Below are 18,583 nucleotides of genomic sequence, written 5' to 3' on the forward strand. Positions count from 1 at the left end.
TTAAATTAAACAGAACACAAACTAAAATTTTTAAATTTAAAGCAAATAATCACTTTTTTAATGATTGCAAACGCTTTCTCTCTAATTACATATAATTATTTAATTGTGGGATGAGTCTGCGCAGAATCCACACAATCAAAAAAGGGATAGACCCAGCGAGTCAACTTGTTGTTTGAGCTTTATTGATTCTTTTGTAAAAAATATTTGAGTGGGTCTCATGTGAGACCGTCTCACGGATCTTAATCTGTAAGACGGGTCAACCCTACCCATATTCACAATAAAAAGTAATACTTTTTCATAGATGACCCAAATAAAAGACCCGTCTCACAAATACTACCCGTGAGACCGTCTCATACAAGTTTTTGCCAAAAGAGTGGGTCTCATGTGAGACCGTCTCACAGATCTTAATCTGTAAGACTGGTCAACCCTACTCATATTCACAATAAAAAGTAATACTTTTTCATAGATGACCCAAATAAAAGACCCGTCTCACAAATACGACCCGTGAGACCGTCTCATACAAGTTTTTGCCAAAATATTTATTTTAATAATATTTTATGATTTTATCTCATTATGACATTTATTTATATGTATACTTATGCAAGTTGCATTTATAAAACACTTGAATATACTATAAGTATTATGAGGTTCACAAGTAACGTAGATCGTGAAATTAATTAGGAAGTGTACCGTATATTCTAAATCTGTTCCTAGTCGATTCAGCCACACAAAGCAAAGATAAATGTCGCTTGAGCTAGAGAATATCATATGTGATGATAACTCCACGTTTCAATAATATGTGCACAGAGATGTCGAATCATACAAATTAGTGATAATATGATGATTTTACTGAACTATCCTCCATTGGACTTTCCAAGTGGTTGTCATTTATCGAGTGAATTAATATGCGGTTATGATTGTACACTATTAGTCATTTGGCTTGGGACAACATGAAGGCTCTACATATTAGAACTGTACTTTTATTCGTTTATCGACTCCACGAGAGTCATCATGTGGTGATATTGAAATTGAATGTAGTTTATACATACATAGGAGCCGATATATTGTAATCAGAGATTCATTGCTTGCTTATGAGTGTGGATATTTTATGTGATCTAGTGAGTTAATAGTACAAGAAATATCTGGCCAGAATAAGACATGTACATTATGAAAAGGTGTTTCCTTAGTTGCACATACAATGCCACTATGATTTTTCAAAGATACATCACATCGTTATCGAATTTATTTGTGGCTCTTGTTATACCAATAATTTAAGATTGAATCAAGATATATGTGTTGAAGAGACTATATTGAACGCTAACCATATCCTACTGGCTATTGCAGGCATTAACAGTGATACCTAGAGTATTATAGGGTAATGATACTAAACGCTCTTATCAAGATCCAATGGGTGCAATCAGACTTGAGTTTTGACGTTCTTTATCAAGAGATTGATGAAAAGAATGAGGCTAATTAGGGTAAGCCCGAATAAGGAAAAAATGTTGTTTTGAATCATATGAAGTTGTGAACCAATTACTATCTATATCTCTGAATCATTTAGAGTCAGAAAGGTAATGAATTTTGTATTCCGTCCAGATAGTCGAATTCAAAGAGTTGCATTTGATGACTTAGTTTGATGGAGATCAACATATTGCTTATAAAGAGAGTTTATAAGTTGATTCCATATTCGGAACTTGTAGAAGTTAACTTGACTATTAAATAAGTGAACAGAGTACAACTGTCTAATTTAGTAAAAGAGTTTCGAAATAGACGGTTACAAAAACAAGTAAGTGGAAAGTTAATTATCAAAATAGAGAGCTACCAAAAAGTAATAAATTTAGAATATGCTTAATTAAATATTAATTAAGTATTTTTTAATACTATATTAAATTCTCATGGAATATTCTAGATTAGCCCAGAATTAACCAATTAATGGTTATTTAATTATGTCATGTATTGTCAAAAGTTGAAAATACAGCATGTGATCATTACTCATCCATGGATTATTTGATAGGATTGGAGAATCATATTACAACTCTAACTACTAGGATTCTTAGTTAGATAATAAAACATAGCAGAGTTTTTTACAAGGTAAAATATCTTCAGTTAGAATATCAATAGGATTTTAACTTAAGAGTTATAGTAGGATTCTAAATCAATCCATGAAAATAATAAATATGACAATACATGTCATATTAAGATGCTAGATTCATCCTTCTACCATTGTGCATCACTGCCCAACCGCCGCTGCCCCGAGTTGCTAAATTCCAACAATTAATTCTCAATGCAGAATTTCGTCTAAATCTCTAGGGTGATCTATACGAAGAAAACAGTCTTCGATCGTATAGCTGATTATATTATTGAAGAACAAAGTTGCTTCAAGTTGATTGTTCGTAGAAAGTACAAAAAGAACTATCTCTTTTAATCTCGAAATATTTAATGTCTAGTGTTTTGAATGCTAAATATAAAAATTCTAAATATCCTATGTTGAGAATTGAATAATACGATCCCCAAACTTTAAGGTTCTTATTGTCAAATTTTAAACTTCGAGAAAATTGATGTCTATATGTGCGTTGAAGATAAGCCGCAGGATTGAAGTATGTATGGATAAAACGTGAAAGGCTGGTGGGAGTGAGGGAAGGATCTTATTTTGACTTTAGTCAAAATTGGTGACACACAACTTCCGTACAATTAATGGAGAGTACACCAGGCTAAATTAAGATTATAGCAACTTCTCTCTGTATTATTATTATTAATTTTATTTCTCAGAATGTATTATTATTATTAATTTTAGAGTGGTATATTTGTGCTGTTTCAATTTTATTTTTTGGTTAAATTTTTATTTTTATTTGTTTATATGTTTTTTGTCGTTTATTATTTTATCGAGTTTTATATGTATGTTCATATCATATTTATCTTTATATATTTTTTTAAAAATAATATCAACACCAAATAAAATAACTTTGTTGGTCATTTATGTGTTCATGCTAATTTACTTTTACAGTTTTTACAAGATATTTAATAAGTAAGGTTAAAAATAAGTAAAATATTCACTCAACTTCTTAATTCTCTACTCGTTATGTCATAATCTTAAACATAGAAGAAAAAAATATGATTAAATTCAAATTTACAGAAATAGCTCAATTTTAAGTAACTCTACATACAATTTATGAACTTCATGCACTAGTATTTATAATACTTTATAGTGATGCATCCATAACGGGGGATTATATTTATATAAGGGAAGTGGCGGAGCCACATACATGCTCGGGTGGCCCAATTTTTTTTAAAAAAATTATATTTAAATTTTGTATAATTTTGGAATAATATGATATTAACCCGGGTAGATCAATTTAAAATATTAAAAGATTCTAGAGATTAAAATTCTAGCCCGGACAGGAGTAGATATCTTATGAGACGGTCTCACGAATCTTTATCTGTGAGACGGATCAACCCTACCGATATCCACAATAAAAAGTAATATGTTTTCATGGATGACCCAAATATGAGATCCGTCTCACAAAATACGACCCGTGAGACCGTCTCACACAAGTTTTTGCCTCATGGCAGAACCATATTTCTGGCTCCGCCACTGAATGAGGGTGAAGCCATGATTTTGTGTTTGGAGTCATGTCTGCATACAAAGTGACGAAAATAAGCATTATATATTTATTTATAACTTTCATAACGAAAATACAATAAGAATACAATAGTTAAAAAATAACAACCAAGTGTTGAAAAGTGATAAAGGTTGAATCTAATTAAAAAAAAGTAGAAATCGAACTTGAGTCAAGTGCTGAAAATTAGCAAGACTCGACCACCGAACTAAAATGTACAAGTTTTACGTGGTTGACTAACTAACTTTTTGTAAGTCGGGCTTTGTAAAGTTTTTTTATAATTCCAAAATTACTCTTTAACCACCCAACTCCACATTTAACATTTATTTTCCATCATATGATCATCTTTCCTAGATAAATTTCATTTAAAAAGAACAACAAAAACCACTTTATTTTCCATTTTTCTACTAGTTAAACACATAACATGTGTCACAACCCATCGATGATGTTATATATGAATTGACATTTGATAATGGTAGGAATTCATTCTACAATCAAAAACCACTTCGAAAAGTCAAGTTAGTCGCTCCACTCCACGTCACTTCACTGCCGTGAAGGGCCAAGAAAAACCCCTTTCCGAATAAGATTAATTTCTCATGAATTTTTGTTCCGCTCTGCCTCGTACAATCATATTCAGGAGATATTAATCTTATATGATAAAGAAACTGACGCCCCAAGAAATAGGATTTGTTAATTATAACATATTTTTATCTGTAGTATGACAGAATTGTTAGGTAAGAATTTAATGTGATGGGACTCACATTAAATTAAATAATGATAAAAAATATTTTCACATATATCCCACATCGGGAAATCCAAAAAGGTTGGTTCAAGAAATTTGTTATAAATTGAGCCTTCCTTGTTTGTTTTTAGTATCCCAAAATCAAAAGCTTTTCAGCTTTGATAAAAAGAGAATGCATAGAAAAAAAGAGTGTATTTTTTTTTTGAGTGCGGGAATTCTTTTTGTGTGAGTTAGAGAAATTATTTTCTCGGTATACTCGGGTTGGGAGTGAGAAATATTGAGGGGATTGGTGTATATACTTGTTGTAATATTTCTTCCAGTTATAAAAGTTTCAGTGCTCCGTGGACGTAGCCTATCTTGGATGAACCACGTAAATCTTTGTGTTCTTGTTGATTATTTTATTCCGCATTTTTGAGTACTATTATCATCGTAATTGGCATCGCTTCGGGGTGTAATTCTCCAACAACTGGTATCAGAGCCTTGCTGTGAAAATTCTTAAAAATTCTGAGTATGCTCTGTGGTTGCAGCTCTGTCTGATCTTCCACATCATAAAAGATTTTTTAGATTTTTTTGTTAAGGCTAGAGAAGTGATGGCCGGAGATGATGGATCGGGACCTGGTATCAACAAGTTCAACGGTACAGATTTTACGTTCTGACGACTACAGATTATTGATTATTTGTATAGCAAGAAGTTGCATCAACCTCTATCTGGAAAGAAGTCGGAAAAGATTGAGGATGATGACTGGAAGCTTCTTGACCGACAAGTGTTAGGTGTAATACGATTGACCCTAACGAAGAACGTAGCACATAACGTGGCGGAGGCAAAAACAATGGAGGAAATGATGTCCATTTTGTCGGACATGTAAGAAAAGCCATCGGAAAATAATAAAGTATATCTCATGAAGAAGTTATTTAATTTGAAGATGAGAGAAGATGCATCGGTGGCTAAACACATCAATGAATTCAACACGATTGTTTCACAGCTGACATCGGTTGAAATTAAATTTGATGATGAGATTCGAGCACTTATTCTTTTGGCGTCTTTACCAGACAATTGGGAACCAATGCGGGCAGCAGTTAGCAAATCTGTTGAAAAAAGAAAGCTACAATTCAATGATGTCAGAGATCAAATTCTTGCTGAAGAAGTTCGCAGGATGGATTCTGCTGAAGGAACATCATCAAGTTCTGCTCTAAATCTCGAGAATAGAGGAAGGGACAGGAGTGGCGAAAAGAGTTTTAACCAATGGCATGGTAGATCCAAGTCAAGAAATGGAAAAGACAAAAGCAACGTTGAAAAAAATGTGAAGTGCTGGAGCTGTGGTGAGACTGGTCACTTGAAAAAGAATTGCAAATCAACAAAGAACGATGCTAATGTTGTTACTAAGGAGGTACATGATGCTCTATTATTATCCATAGAAAGCCCGGTTGATTCTTTGGTTATGGACTCGGGACCTTCGTTTCATACCACTGGTAATCGTGATGTATTCGATAATTACATTGCGGGAGATTACGAAAAAGTTTTCCTGGCTGATGGAAAACCTTTGTAAATAATTGGTATGGGTGATATCCGGATGAAGATGACAAATGGATTTGTCTGGAAAAATCAACAAAGTAAGGCATATACCAAAGTTGACACACAATCTGATTTCAGTGGGACAGCTTGACGACGAAGGTCATAAGGTGACCTTTGGTGATGGTTCCTGGAAAGTGAAAAAGGGAGCCATGATTGTTGCTCGAGGAAAGAAAACTGGAACACGTTATATGACTTCCAGTTTGAGAAATAAATTAGCGGCTGTGGATGCTGGAGCTAATTCAAGTATATGGCATAGTAGGCTTGGGGATACGAGGGAGAAGGGAATGAAGATGCTTGTTTCAAACGGAAAGCTACCGGAATTAAAGATCGTTGAACACAAGATGTGTGAAGCTGTATTTTTTGGAAAGCAGAAAAAGGTGAGCTTTTCAAAAGAGGTTAGAGAACCGAAATCAGCGGATTTGGAGCTGGCACATACTGATATATATGGACCATCTCCTGTGACATCCCTTGGAGATCACTCAAGATATTATGGCACTACTGTTGACGATTCGAGCAGGAAATTTGGGGTTTATTTTGTGAAAATAAATCGGATGTTTATGAGACCTTTTAACAGTGGGAGTTAGCCATGGAAGATGTGATGGATTCACTGTCATCCAATCACATGTGGGGAGTTGTCAGAACTTCCTGAAGGTAAAAATGTTTTACATAGCAAGTGGGAGTACCGGTTAAAACATGACGGTAGCAAGCGGTACAAAGAAATACTTGTTGTAAAAGGTGAAAAGGAAGTCATTGGTTACACTGATATTTTGTCTCTGGTGGTAAAGTTAACTACTATCATGACTGTACTTGGATTGATGGTAAAAGAAGATTTACATCTGGAACAGTTAGATGTAAAGACGAGGTTTCTTCATGGAAAGCTAGATGAAGAAATGAATCAATCACAGGGATTTGAAGTACGGGGGAAAGAGAAAATGATGTGCAAATTTCGGAAGAGCTTGTATGGTCTCAAACAAGCTCCAAGACAGTGGTACAAGAAGTTTGATGGTGTAATGAATAATGATGGTTTTCTGAGGTATCAGGCTGATCACTGTTGTTATGTGAAGCTTGATGGTTATTATATCATACTACTGATATATGTAGATGATATGTTGATAGCAGGAGCTTGTCTGGAGGAGATTGATAAACTCGAGAAAGAGTTATCAAAGGAATTTGCTTTGAAGGATTTGGGTGCTGCAAAACAAATCATTGGAATGACGATCCTTAGAGATCAGGTGAATGGAGTCTTGAAGCTTGAGAAGATTCCTGGAAGCAAGAATCCAGCTGATATGCTCACGAAGGCTGTTATCATTGGAAAACTGAAGTTGTGTTTGACTTCAGTTGGTCTCCTGGACTAACAAAGGAGGTATGAGCTGCTGCACTGTTGGTGTGAAGACATGATTGAAATCAAGTCTTCAAGTGGGAGAATTGTTAGGTAAGAATTTAATGTGGTGGGACCCACATTAAATAAAATAATAATAAAAAATATTTTCACACATATCTCACATCGGGAAATCCAAAAAGGTTGGTTCAAGAAATTTGTTATAAATTGAGCTTTCCTTGTTTGCTTTTAGTATCCCAAAATCAAAAGCTTTTCAGCTTTGATAAAAAGAGAATGCATAGAAAAAAAGAGTGTATTTTTTTCTTGAGTGCGAGAATTCTCTTTGTGTGAGTTAGAGAAATTATTTTCTCGGTATACTCGGGTTGGGAGCGAGAAATATTGAGTGTATTGGTGTACACACTTGTTGTAATATTTCTTCCAATTATAAAAGTTGCAGTGCTCCGTGGACGTAGCTTATCTTGGGTGAACCGCGTAAATCTTTGTGTTCTTGTTGATTATTTTATTCCGCATTTTTGGGTACTATTATCATCGTAATTGGCATCGTTTCGGGGTGTAATTCCCCAACAAGAATCAGGAAGAGTTTTTTTTTTTTTTGGCCCTTTACGGCAGTGAAGTGAAGTGGCTAACTTGGCTTTTCAAAGTGGTTTTTTTTATTGTAGAATGACCTATTTATATAACTGTGAGCCAACAATTGAGAATATATCCAAAAGATTGAAAAATAATATTTTTTTTCATAGAATGTATTGAATAAAAATTCGTATAACAAAATTGACCCACGAGACGATATCATAAGAGTTTTTGTGCTTTTTCTCTAAGGCCAAAAATATAATATTTTGTTTGTGAAAAATTTCTCAGATAAAAAAAATATATAATCTTTTATTAATAAAAAGCTACATATATAAACTTTTACTTCATGTAAACAAATAAAGAATAAAGAGATTTCATATCACCTCATAGGCCGTTGAATCTGAAGTAAAAGTATTAATCTTGTGTCGGGGATCGGCTTAACCTCTATTTATGTATATAAGATTAAAGATATGAGTAACATTAAAGAGATAGAATCCATATGTTCAAATATGAAGTATTCAAAGAAATGTATTTTCCACAAGAACTGCATGCACTTGCGGATAGAATATGATAAGTACCATATGAGACAATAAGGTGTCTATTCAAAATCTCCCTATAATTAACTGCAAAATTTATGAAACCTGAGAAACACTGTCACATAAAAAAAAAGTTTCAAAGAAAAAATTATCAAACTGTTCTTAATCTTTATTCTCTCAATGGCCATTTTTGAGAAGCTCCATGCCTTTTATCTGAGGCCTTCATACCAATTGTACAAGTCTTGGTTCAAAACTAGTTGCGATAAGCGTAAAATTCAAAGGTAACGATGGATTTATATTATGAGGACGTCCCGTAATAGCATTGGATTATCATCGCCTTTTCTTCCCTTTCTTCCTTCCTCTGACTTCTTTTTCTAAGCTCGTCATCTTTCGATCAAGAACAGTGGCGGAGGGTATTCTTTGATTTGTAAGGTTTGATGTATTTTCACTCGGTGGTGGTGGTGGTGATGATGATGCTAGCAACTGTTTCTTCTGCGCAGCAGAGTATTTTTTAATGGCTTCGAAGAATGAAAATCCCGAATTTTTATCAGTCGATGGTGGCGACACTGGCAATTCTGGTATACCCAAGAACTTCTTCACCTTAGGTCTCTTTATAACTGAGAAGCCCCGGAAAAGTAATAGAAATAACAAATTTAAAGGAAAAGAGCCCGTTAAGTGAATAAACATTGAAGAAAAAAGAAGGTAACAAAAATCAACAAGGCTCACCTAATCCATATGTTAGGGAAAACAGGTTGGATGTAATCCAATAACAAAATATAGCCTGTGGAACAAGTGCATGATCTAGTTAATTGCTTGCAGTTGATTGCACATAATAAAAATCAGTGTTGTCAATGGCGGTAGGCGGTGGCAAGACGATTACCACAGCCTCGGCCACCTAGCAATGATTTTTTTTTACTATTTTTTAATACATTAGTATATATAATCATGTAATGCAATTAAATAATATTTATTCATAAATAAGCTTCATACAATACAATGTATGCAAAATCAAATAAATACATAAACGCAACTAACAAGATCATTAATAAAGATTCATCACCATATTAATACTAAAAATTCATACAATACAATACATTTAAATAGAAACATAGAAAGTGTACTAGTGTATTAATAATTAGGGTTTTTAAAATTTTGTTGACTTTGACTGCCCCGCCCGATCTTACTCATCTTCTACCGCCTGAGGCAAAGGCGGTGCTGCGGTCGACAGCCGCTTCCTGCCTAGGAGGCCATCTTAGCCGCTATTTAGAAATAAACATAATATCGAGCATTTATCATTGTACTAAAAACTAGAACTAATGTCGCCTTTACAAGAGCCCAAACACTATATTTTATCGTTTTCCCATGTCAGTAGCCATACAGGACAATTTTTCTTTCCAAGTCAAAGTCTCCATGCCTGATAATTAAGGTTCTAATGAGAAAAATTTCGTTCATGTTACATTAGCCTTCAACAAAGGGTAAAATATTGAGGTGAGCCTAAATTCACATGTAATGCAGAGTTTTAGATGGATAAATGCTGCACGACAGACCTGTGGGAAACTTGCAGTAAGAGGGATTGACAAGGCTGCGAATCCCCTACACACGTTCTTGATGATTTTAGCAGATGCATTCCCTTCCATACCTTCTTGAGCATTGCACTGAAAAGAGAATTGTAGTCCAGTACTATATGAGACAAACCTAGGCAGTAGTAGGCACTGAGTATTTCGATTTGACATGAATAGAAACTTTTTTTTACAAGAATCGACCAACAGACATCTGTCCAATTTTGTACCAAGATGTTAAGATTCAACTTTTGCCATATCCATGTGTTTTAATAATAACATTTATCTAACGTCAATTTATGTGCTGCTATATGAGATAACCAAGGTCCCAAAACGTAACACAAAGAGCTAAATCTGAACATTGTAAATCAACGATTCTCAGTAGTTCATAAAATCTTCCATGCTCTAAAAAAGATTCATCACAAAGTAATGTCAGATTTATATTTCCATTTCGTGATTAAATATGAGAAAAATATTAATAACAAACTTTCATCTGCATGGCAGTAGAGATACAACTACGGCCATCACCCACTCCGTGAATAATTGCAAGAAACCTATAATATGTTATGATTCTTGGTTCTTCGATTTTTATGACAAGAATGAAGGAACCACTGTGTTACATTTGCATAGTTGGGCAAGAAAAAACACACTGTAGAATTTCAAGCTGTCAAGAAGCTCTGTTAGTATCGTAGGAGTTAAAATTGGTTATGTAGTGACAAATATAAAAAGTACATAAAAATTGAGATGATGGCTAACCTCCACAGTAATCCAAAATATCAACGCAGTTAAAATGGGAAAAATATACATGCTATCCGTAGCAGTCAAATCAGTAAACCAAAGTGCTCCACCATCTTTAAAAGATGGAACTTTGTCCACCATGTTTCTAATCTGCATATATAGTGACGAAATAAACTATCAAATGGTGAAATAAAATGATGAAATAAATGTACGAGATAGATCATCTTTAACAAAATAAAAAGAACATCGTCTCACCGCAAAGAAGAAAGAGCAAAAAATGGGACCTGAAATGAGAAGTCCCTTCAAAGGGGTGAATGGTGTAACACCAGATCTGGAACACAAATAATCAATCATATATTTAGACATTTCTTTTCAAGTTTTCTGCGAAAATATCAGACAAAAACAAAATACATTATTAAAATGGTGTATTGATACACTCCCCAAGTTGATGGAAGATATCATCACAGATGCACAATTTTTTTGATAGCGGAAAGTTGTGCGATTGGCGTTTATTATACAACACATTCCAATTTATAATTTGACTGAAACTAACTAAAAAAACCAAGGCATATATTACTTATATACCCCTCGTGCCAACAAAGCAATCACAAATAGAAACAAGCCTGTCCTTTGACTTGTTGACCCTGTTTCTGTACAAAACTCAACTCGTGACTCTCACATGTTATCCATATATCTAACTAAAATTGATGAAGCTGTACTGTTCGCATGCGTTTATTATCACACTGCCAAAATCTAAGGATGAATTAAAAAATCCCATCCCCCTTTTCTTCTTGTCTAAAACATGGTCAAATTATATATATATATATAAGGATCCCAAAATTAATGATTCCAAAAAATGAGCAAACAATAGACACTTAAAATGGCTATGCAAATCATTAAAATGGGAAATATGCATACTCCTTGAATAGCGTTTTCATCCGTGTCCGACCTTCGGCAACAGCTTCTGGACTCATACCCTGCACAACAACCACGGTGTATGACACCCAAAAGTTGTAAGCGATGAAGTCAAGTACAAGTATCAAAACATAAAAATTTGAAAGTAACTAGTCACACAAGCCTCCAACCAAGAGTCGGTCAAGCAAACACAACAATACAAAATAATAGGAGGACAATGTCAATACCCTATTTTCCATGTCTTTCTTAATCTCATCCAATTGTGGCTTTAGAATCTGCAAGAAATATTAGCAGTTATGTGCTTTCCTCGAAGATACAAAGCAATATGGTACACCAAAGTCATGCTGAAATGAAGCTAAAATGTATAAATTAGTTTGCTTCCTGCACACTAGATAACATAATGATCAGCAAATCCGACATCTTAAAAGTCTTGTAGCATCCCCTACACTACACAACCAAAAGAATAAAACAAAAATAAGAGGAAACTATGATATTATTCAAGGCCTTTTGTAGTAAATAAGAACAAAATCACCAAATCAAAAAATTATATAAAAGATTAAGATGTTAAACATGGAAAAACTACCTGTTAACTGAAAAAAGTTAATAAGCTCATTACTACTTCGAAAATGGAAAATGTCTTCACCTACGAACGTGCAATGTATGATAATTTAAGATCCAGGGAACTCCTATTGTCCAATAAGAATAGTTTTTGATACCATCCTCGATGCTGTCACCCCCTGCCATACCTATTCATTTATTGATCTGAAAATCGCAGTTCCCTCAAAGAGCAACTATTTCAGATACCCCATAGAAACGGGAAAATGAAGAGCAATACTTAATATAAAGATATGTATTCCAAATTGCTCAGTTGATAGGGATTGAGAAGAAAAGAACTGAAATCCAACCACTCTCCTAAACTTCCAGAGCTACATTTCGTTTCTGTATGTACTTAAAACTGACTTTCTCCTAAACGAGTTATGTGTTTTTCCTTTGGCAAAATACCTTGCAAAGGGATAAAATTCACTTAAAAATAGATCGAGTTGTACCTATTCATTGACAGTATTTAATCATACCAACTACCAAGGTTTATACCCGAAATACAGGATCACCGAAAAAGGTACATGCTTAAATAAAAGATAATGGCTAGGAAAACTCAAAAAAAGAAATGCATAATGAGAAACATATATGCAATAACTCACAGAGGTCTTCGTGGTGGCCTTGAGCTGATTTATCATAAGGGGAACCTGAAGGCAACGAATCAAAAGTGTTGTCACAGCAATTGATGCCCACCTACACAGCACACACAATCGCAGTTTCAAACATCATCACTTTGCCAATCCTTAAGAAATTTAATAAGCACAAAACACCTAACAAAACGGAATATAGAGACCGCGCATTCTCTTTAACACATCAAGCCATATCAGTTAAGATCAACCGAATCGGAAAACGTACTTATGTCCAACACAACATTCAAAAATATCTCAAAAAGAAAGGAAAATCCCCAACATGGTTAACCTGAAACCTGAAACTAATGTTTCCAACGGTACGCACGGTTTCTTATCAAACTGTAATACGCATTTAAAAGTGCTGCACCTCATATAAACGGTTTGAGACGAATAAAATTGATAACAGCATGAGAAGTAGGGACATTTAGTTGTCGCATTAAAACAAAGAGTGATCCCTCACCAACCAAATCCAGTAAAACTATGCACATAATCAACCAAGTATTGGAGAGCAGCCACTGGTAAGAACGAGTCTGAGGCAGCAACTGCAACCTCATTCACCACAGACACGGTCTGCGAGGCAAGTTCAACAGTCTTATTCCCAAAAGCATCCGCCACATCAGTCATAATCTCAATTTTTTCAGCCGCCCCATCTCCAACACTCGTGCTTGACATGTTCCTCGCAAAAGCCAGCCCAGAAACCCGTGGAATCACACATCTTCGGTATTGAAACAAATTTCTCGACCAATGAAGATTGCTGAAATCGCTCCTGGACCCATAACACCGGCTGTGGAAATATTTGAGGAATTCTGGCTTTTCGCAAATGGGATTATTAGGCAGGCTTTCACGATCATTTTCATCGAGACGAATATGTGAAAATGAAGGAAAGACTCGTTGTTGCTGTTGATAAAGCAGCTTTGCTCGAGCGGTGACGCCCCGCATATAACCCATTGATATCGCTACCTCCTATGAACAAAATAAACAAATACTGCACAAAAAGGATTCAAAGCTTGAATCTTGACATAAATCTGTCAAGAGGGATTTCGCATCTCCAATCTTAAATTGATGATATACAGTTATCCTCAAGATTGAGTACTTACCAAGCTAAAATTCCGTCAATTTTGAGATGAAAATCAAGGAGTAGACAAGGGTTTTGATGGGTTTTTAGTGTGTGCAAATTCAATCGTGCGGTCACAGCTAATTCGTAGTTTTTCCACTGTACTGTTCCAAGTTTTCCTCAAACCGGTAATCCACATATAATATCAGATAATAGACATTTTTCTTTGGTAAAATACTTTTTATCCATTAATTTATGTTTTTTTTGGTTTTGATCCATTAAATTTAAATTTTTGGTTTCGATATATTAATTTTAAATTTTCAAGTATTTTGATTCAAATGCTGATGTGAAATCTCAAATTGCTGATTTGACTTTATATTAAAAAATGTTGACGTGACACAAAAATTAATGATGTGTCCGATGTTACATCATAACTTTCTCCATACAAAATCGAATTTATATGTCTTATAATTTTAGATTAAGCTATCATCATGTAGCATCTTTTTTTTCTCTCTTTTTGACGATGAAATACGTAGTTGCTACTAAAATGATAGCTTGCAAACCACGTTAGTTAAGTAAACCGCATTGAACAAATTTTGTGCGACAGACTCACCTAAGAAAGTGTATGTAGGATAATCGAACTTTAAACAATTGGTCAAACACTTTCCTACTCCACCAACTCTAACATCTCCAACTTTCTGAAAAATGAGTAAATTCTATTTATATTCATGTGAAAATATATACTAAACGAAAAATATAATACAGGTTTACAAGGAATCCTAAATGCCACGTATATCTATAGACTCAAAATTGGCCAACGGGACTAGTCGGCCATCAACCCGTCATTTGACTGAGCGGTACAACCCTCTAACTTTTAGTTATGCTTGGTGGATTGGGGCGGACTGACCCACAATCCGTCACAACCTACTACTTGGGGGTGGGTTGGCCCGTCATTTCGACTGGTTGAAAATTTTCAACCCGATCCGTCTATTTGAAAGGTCGGGATTAGCCAATCTGACAAGCTGTAACGTCGTAAAATTTAAATCACCACCTTGATCGCATGATAAGTTTTTAAATCTTAGATATCTATTTATTTATTTAAGTTAACTCTTAAATTAACGTTTTTACTATAGTTTCGATATAGTCATGATTTTTCAGTCGAGATAGATTTTCGGAGGAAAAAATCCAAGTACATAGTACGGTTTTATGTTAGAAATTTATGTTGGTCCCACGTGCGGAATTTGAGATAATAAACCCGAAAATAAAGAATAAATTGGACACCGAGATTTACGTGGAAAGCCCCTAAAAATTATTAGGGTAAAAACCACGGGCAAGATGAAAAGAATTTCCACTATAATATTTTGTGGTGTACAACTCACTCACTGTGTTTCCAAAGAGAACACACACTCTCTTAATACAGGAGAACAAACACCTCACAAATATTATAGAATATTATAAGATTAGAGAAAACTCGAAGAAGGGATGATATCAGAATGAAAGAATGGAGCTCTATTTATAGAGCCTCCTGACCGTGTGAACACGCGTTAAAAACGCGTTATCTGAATTTCCACGACATTTCCTTTCAACAGATGCGCAGCCCACGTTTTTAATATTTTCTTTGACAAATCTTGTCCCCACCTATTAACTTTTCTGCCGACAATTTATTAGGAAAATTCTTTAGGTAAATCGACTCCTTTAATATTTTGAGAAGAAAAAATATTTGATTTTATTATTTCATGGTTTAAAAAAGTTTCACACATTGATTTTAATAAAAAAACGCACTTTTAATAATTATTTAACATTTTTCTTGTAATGTTAAAGTTAGCACTTTTAAAATGTAATTTATTAATTTAAAAATATATAATTTATTGAAAAAAATATCAAAATTTTCTCGGCAACTTTTAGCATAAAAATTTAGCAATTTCAAGAATTGAATTAACAACTTTTAAACTGAGAAACTAAAGGAAAACCTTTTTCCCACTTCCCTTTACACTAAAAAAATTCCATTATACATGTGTGACGTACAACAAATCGAGGAATTTGTAAAATAATATTGATAAACTATTATTTTTTAAGAAAATGGCATCATCAAGTATATTTGAAATGCACTTCAGATGTCATTTTCTTAAAAAATAATAATTAATCAAGGTTCCATAACAAATCAAGTAGCTAATGTTCTTCTTCCCCGACCCCCCTTCTTTTGAGAGCCTAGGGATTTTCCTTCTTGGATAAATAAGTTTGTAATAAACGATTCGTTATAAATAAATTTACAGGTTAGTTAAAAAAAATAAAAAAAGAAAGAACAAGAAAGGGAAGGGTTTTCGGCTGCTAGGGTTCAAGAAGGGTAGAAATTTTCTTCGTTTTGTTAAGTACAATCGTGTTCAGGGTATCTGCCAAGCACGGGGGTCGTCTTTGAACCATTCACGCTTCAAAACAAGAGTATTTTAATCATTTGTTTGACATATTGATGAATTCGTATCACATATTTTATTGAATTTTTTTTATATGAATGGGTGGTTGTAACCATGGACAGAGCCACCCCAAATGCTGGGGTGGGCTCCAGCCTAGGATAAAAAAAAAGATTATTATATATTTTAATTATAGTCTAGGTTAAATTTTTGTAAATCTCATTAGTAAGCCAAATATTTATTGTTTTTTCAAACTTTAGTATAGGTTCCGTTAAATCAGAGCCCAGGATGAAAAAATTTCCTGGCTACGCCCATGGTTGTGACCTATGAATTCACATTAGTTTCTTGCAACATCCGAGAGGTTTTCCAGCCGATTGTGTACAGTATGTATATACATGTTCACGTACGTGAGTAAGTATGAAGGTGCATGGGCTGTGTGCGTGGGTGTTTCTCTGAAAAATAAACAGAAGGGACTGTGTGTGTTTGCCCGGATGAGTGCAGCGTGCGCGAGTGTGGGTGTTTGCGCAGGCTGCCAGGATGATGTTGGTTTGACTCGGGGTGCAGGCGGGTGAGGGGTCTTAGGTATTGCACTTGTGCCTGCGCTGCTTGGCATATTGATTGGGCTGGAATTTTCGAAAGAAGAAAATCGTTTGTAGAATTTTGAAGAAAATTATTCAAAGCGCGTATAAGGAGTGGGTGCAATTCAAAAAATAATAATTACGCGCACATGGTATTATTTTAAAAACATGGGTGAATTGAATTTTTCGGGCGGCTCGCGTCTAAAGAATTGCGTGTTTATGATTTTAAAGATTTTTAATGATTTGAGACGAAGTTATGATTAATTACGGACATAAGATGTCGTCCTACAGATCGGGATGCCTATGCTAAATTGATTGTTTACGAGTTTTGGCTATCTGTCTTTGAGTCGGGGTGTCTCTACCAACTTGAATGATTATGAGATTTGGATGTCTGTCTTCGAGTTGGGATTTCTCCACCAACCTAGATCTATTGATTGTTTGGCCAAACGATTATGACGGATGGCTTTAAAGAATTTCTGAGTTACGTTTCATAAAATTAAATGAGTCTTTTATAAAAAGAATTTTCAAGAGAAACTGAGTATTCTCATGTTGATGAATATTGGTTTATGCCCGAGGTTAAAGTAATGAGATTTTACGAGTTTTTATTTAGCGTTTTGGATATTTAATGTTCAATTGATGTTTTATTTTTATATGCAAGCAAGATGTAACGAAAAAACATTTAATGCATGATTGTTTATATTATATGATACTTGTATTCTTCAGAACAACTTGCCGAGCCTTTGAACTAAATAGTTTCCACCGATGCAGGTAAAGAAGATTGAGGTGGTATTGACGGCGAAAACAGGTGATTCGTGATGAATACTTATCCGAACCATTCTATTTTTCATATTTAAGTTTTTAAGTTTATGAATTTCATTAATGAGAAAACATTTTTAAATTAAATTTTAATTTATAAGTAGTTTGTCAAGTGTTGCAAATGTTTCTTGGATTTTTTATTATTATTTATTTTAGATGATAATCGTCGAGGCATTTATTAATTATTAATTGAGTAATGGATATTTTATATTTTAAAAGTCGATGAAATTTTTATGCAATATTTGTTGTTTTTTCAATTAAATATTTCGGCCACAAGGTTTGTTAAAAAACAAAAAAAAAGTCTCGTTTCAGCTCAGCAGCGCGCACGTGCAGTGGGTGGTTGCCAGTTGCAGCCCACCCACGCTACATGCTTCAGCTTTTAATTTTTTTAATTAAAATTTGTTTTTGACTGAATTAAATTTGGTAAACGACCTTTATCATGTTGCTTTAATTTTTGCCTGTTATGCAACAACTAATTTAATTGTTGTACAATTTTAAATTTTATTTTACAAAAAATTCTTATGAAAACATCATTTATCTGCAATCTAAACAAAATTAATTTCAACCTCTACATCAATCTTTCAACCAAAAAAAAAACATTTTACACCAAATTTTTTTCCCGAAATGGATAAAAACTTCAGCGCATTTGTCAAACTTGTTAGAGTAGGTGCACGTCGAGCCAAGTGTTGGCCGAGTGTTCACAATGAAACTCTATGTATAAACAATCTTTATTTTAATACTATTTGAAATTATTGTTTTGGCACTTCTTTATCTGTATACTCATGCTAGTTGCATATATAAAGTCCTTGAATATACAAATAGTAGAAAGAATATGAGATGCTCATAATGATGAGTATCATGAAACTCATATTTGGAATACTGTATATTTTAAACAGTTCCTAGTCGATTCAGACG

At 34.1% G+C, this 18,583-nt stretch overlaps 1 protein-coding gene across 2 annotated transcripts; it reads right to left on the bottom strand.

The window, feature by feature from the left end:
- Window positions 1-8,433: 8,433 nt before the first annotated feature.
- On the bottom strand, window positions 8,434-14,050 carry LOC140984721 (mitochondrial inner membrane protein OXA1-like). Of its 2 annotated transcripts, none has more exons than XM_073452288.1 (10): window positions 13,910-14,050; window positions 13,273-13,797; window positions 12,786-12,876; window positions 11,814-11,861; window positions 11,590-11,648; window positions 10,927-11,002; window positions 10,690-10,821; window positions 9,922-10,029; window positions 9,101-9,155; window positions 8,434-8,991 (listed from the first exon to the last, which is right to left on the bottom strand). In XM_073452288.1, exons 2-10 carry the CDS (start codon window positions 13,758-13,760, stop codon window positions 8,705-8,707), a joined length of 1,344 nt encoding a protein of 447 aa, XP_073308389.1. In that variant the 5' UTR covers window positions 13,761-13,797; window positions 13,910-14,050; the 3' UTR covers window positions 8,434-8,704. The 2 variants fall into 2 exon arrangements, with proteins under 2 accessions (XP_073308389.1, XP_073308391.1); XM_073452290.1 differs by having other exon boundaries at window positions 13,273-13,775; window positions 13,910-14,044.
- Window positions 14,051-18,583: the final 4,533 nt, after the last annotated feature.

Source organism: Primulina huaijiensis, chromosome 9 (genome assembly GCF_012295235.1).
Source record: "Primulina huaijiensis isolate GDHJ02 chromosome 9, ASM1229523v2, whole genome shotgun sequence".
Classification (NCBI taxonomy): Eukaryota; Viridiplantae; Streptophyta; class Magnoliopsida; order Lamiales; family Gesneriaceae; genus Primulina; species Primulina huaijiensis.

Bases quoted from the DNA above. Each gene is read 5' to 3' on its own strand.
- LOC140984721 (XM_073452288.1), bottom strand. From the start codon at position 13,760: ATGGGTTATATGCGGGGCGTCACCGCTCGAGCAAAGCTGCTTTATCAA. The intron at 12,877-13,272 runs GTGAGGGATCAC...TGTGCTGTGTAG, and splicing joins AGTTTTACTGGATTTGGTTG to GTGGGCATCAATTGCTGTGA. The intron at 10,822-10,926 runs GTGAGACGATGT...CTATATATGCAG, and splicing joins TTTGCTCTTTCTTCTTTGCG to ATTAGAAACATGGTGGACAA.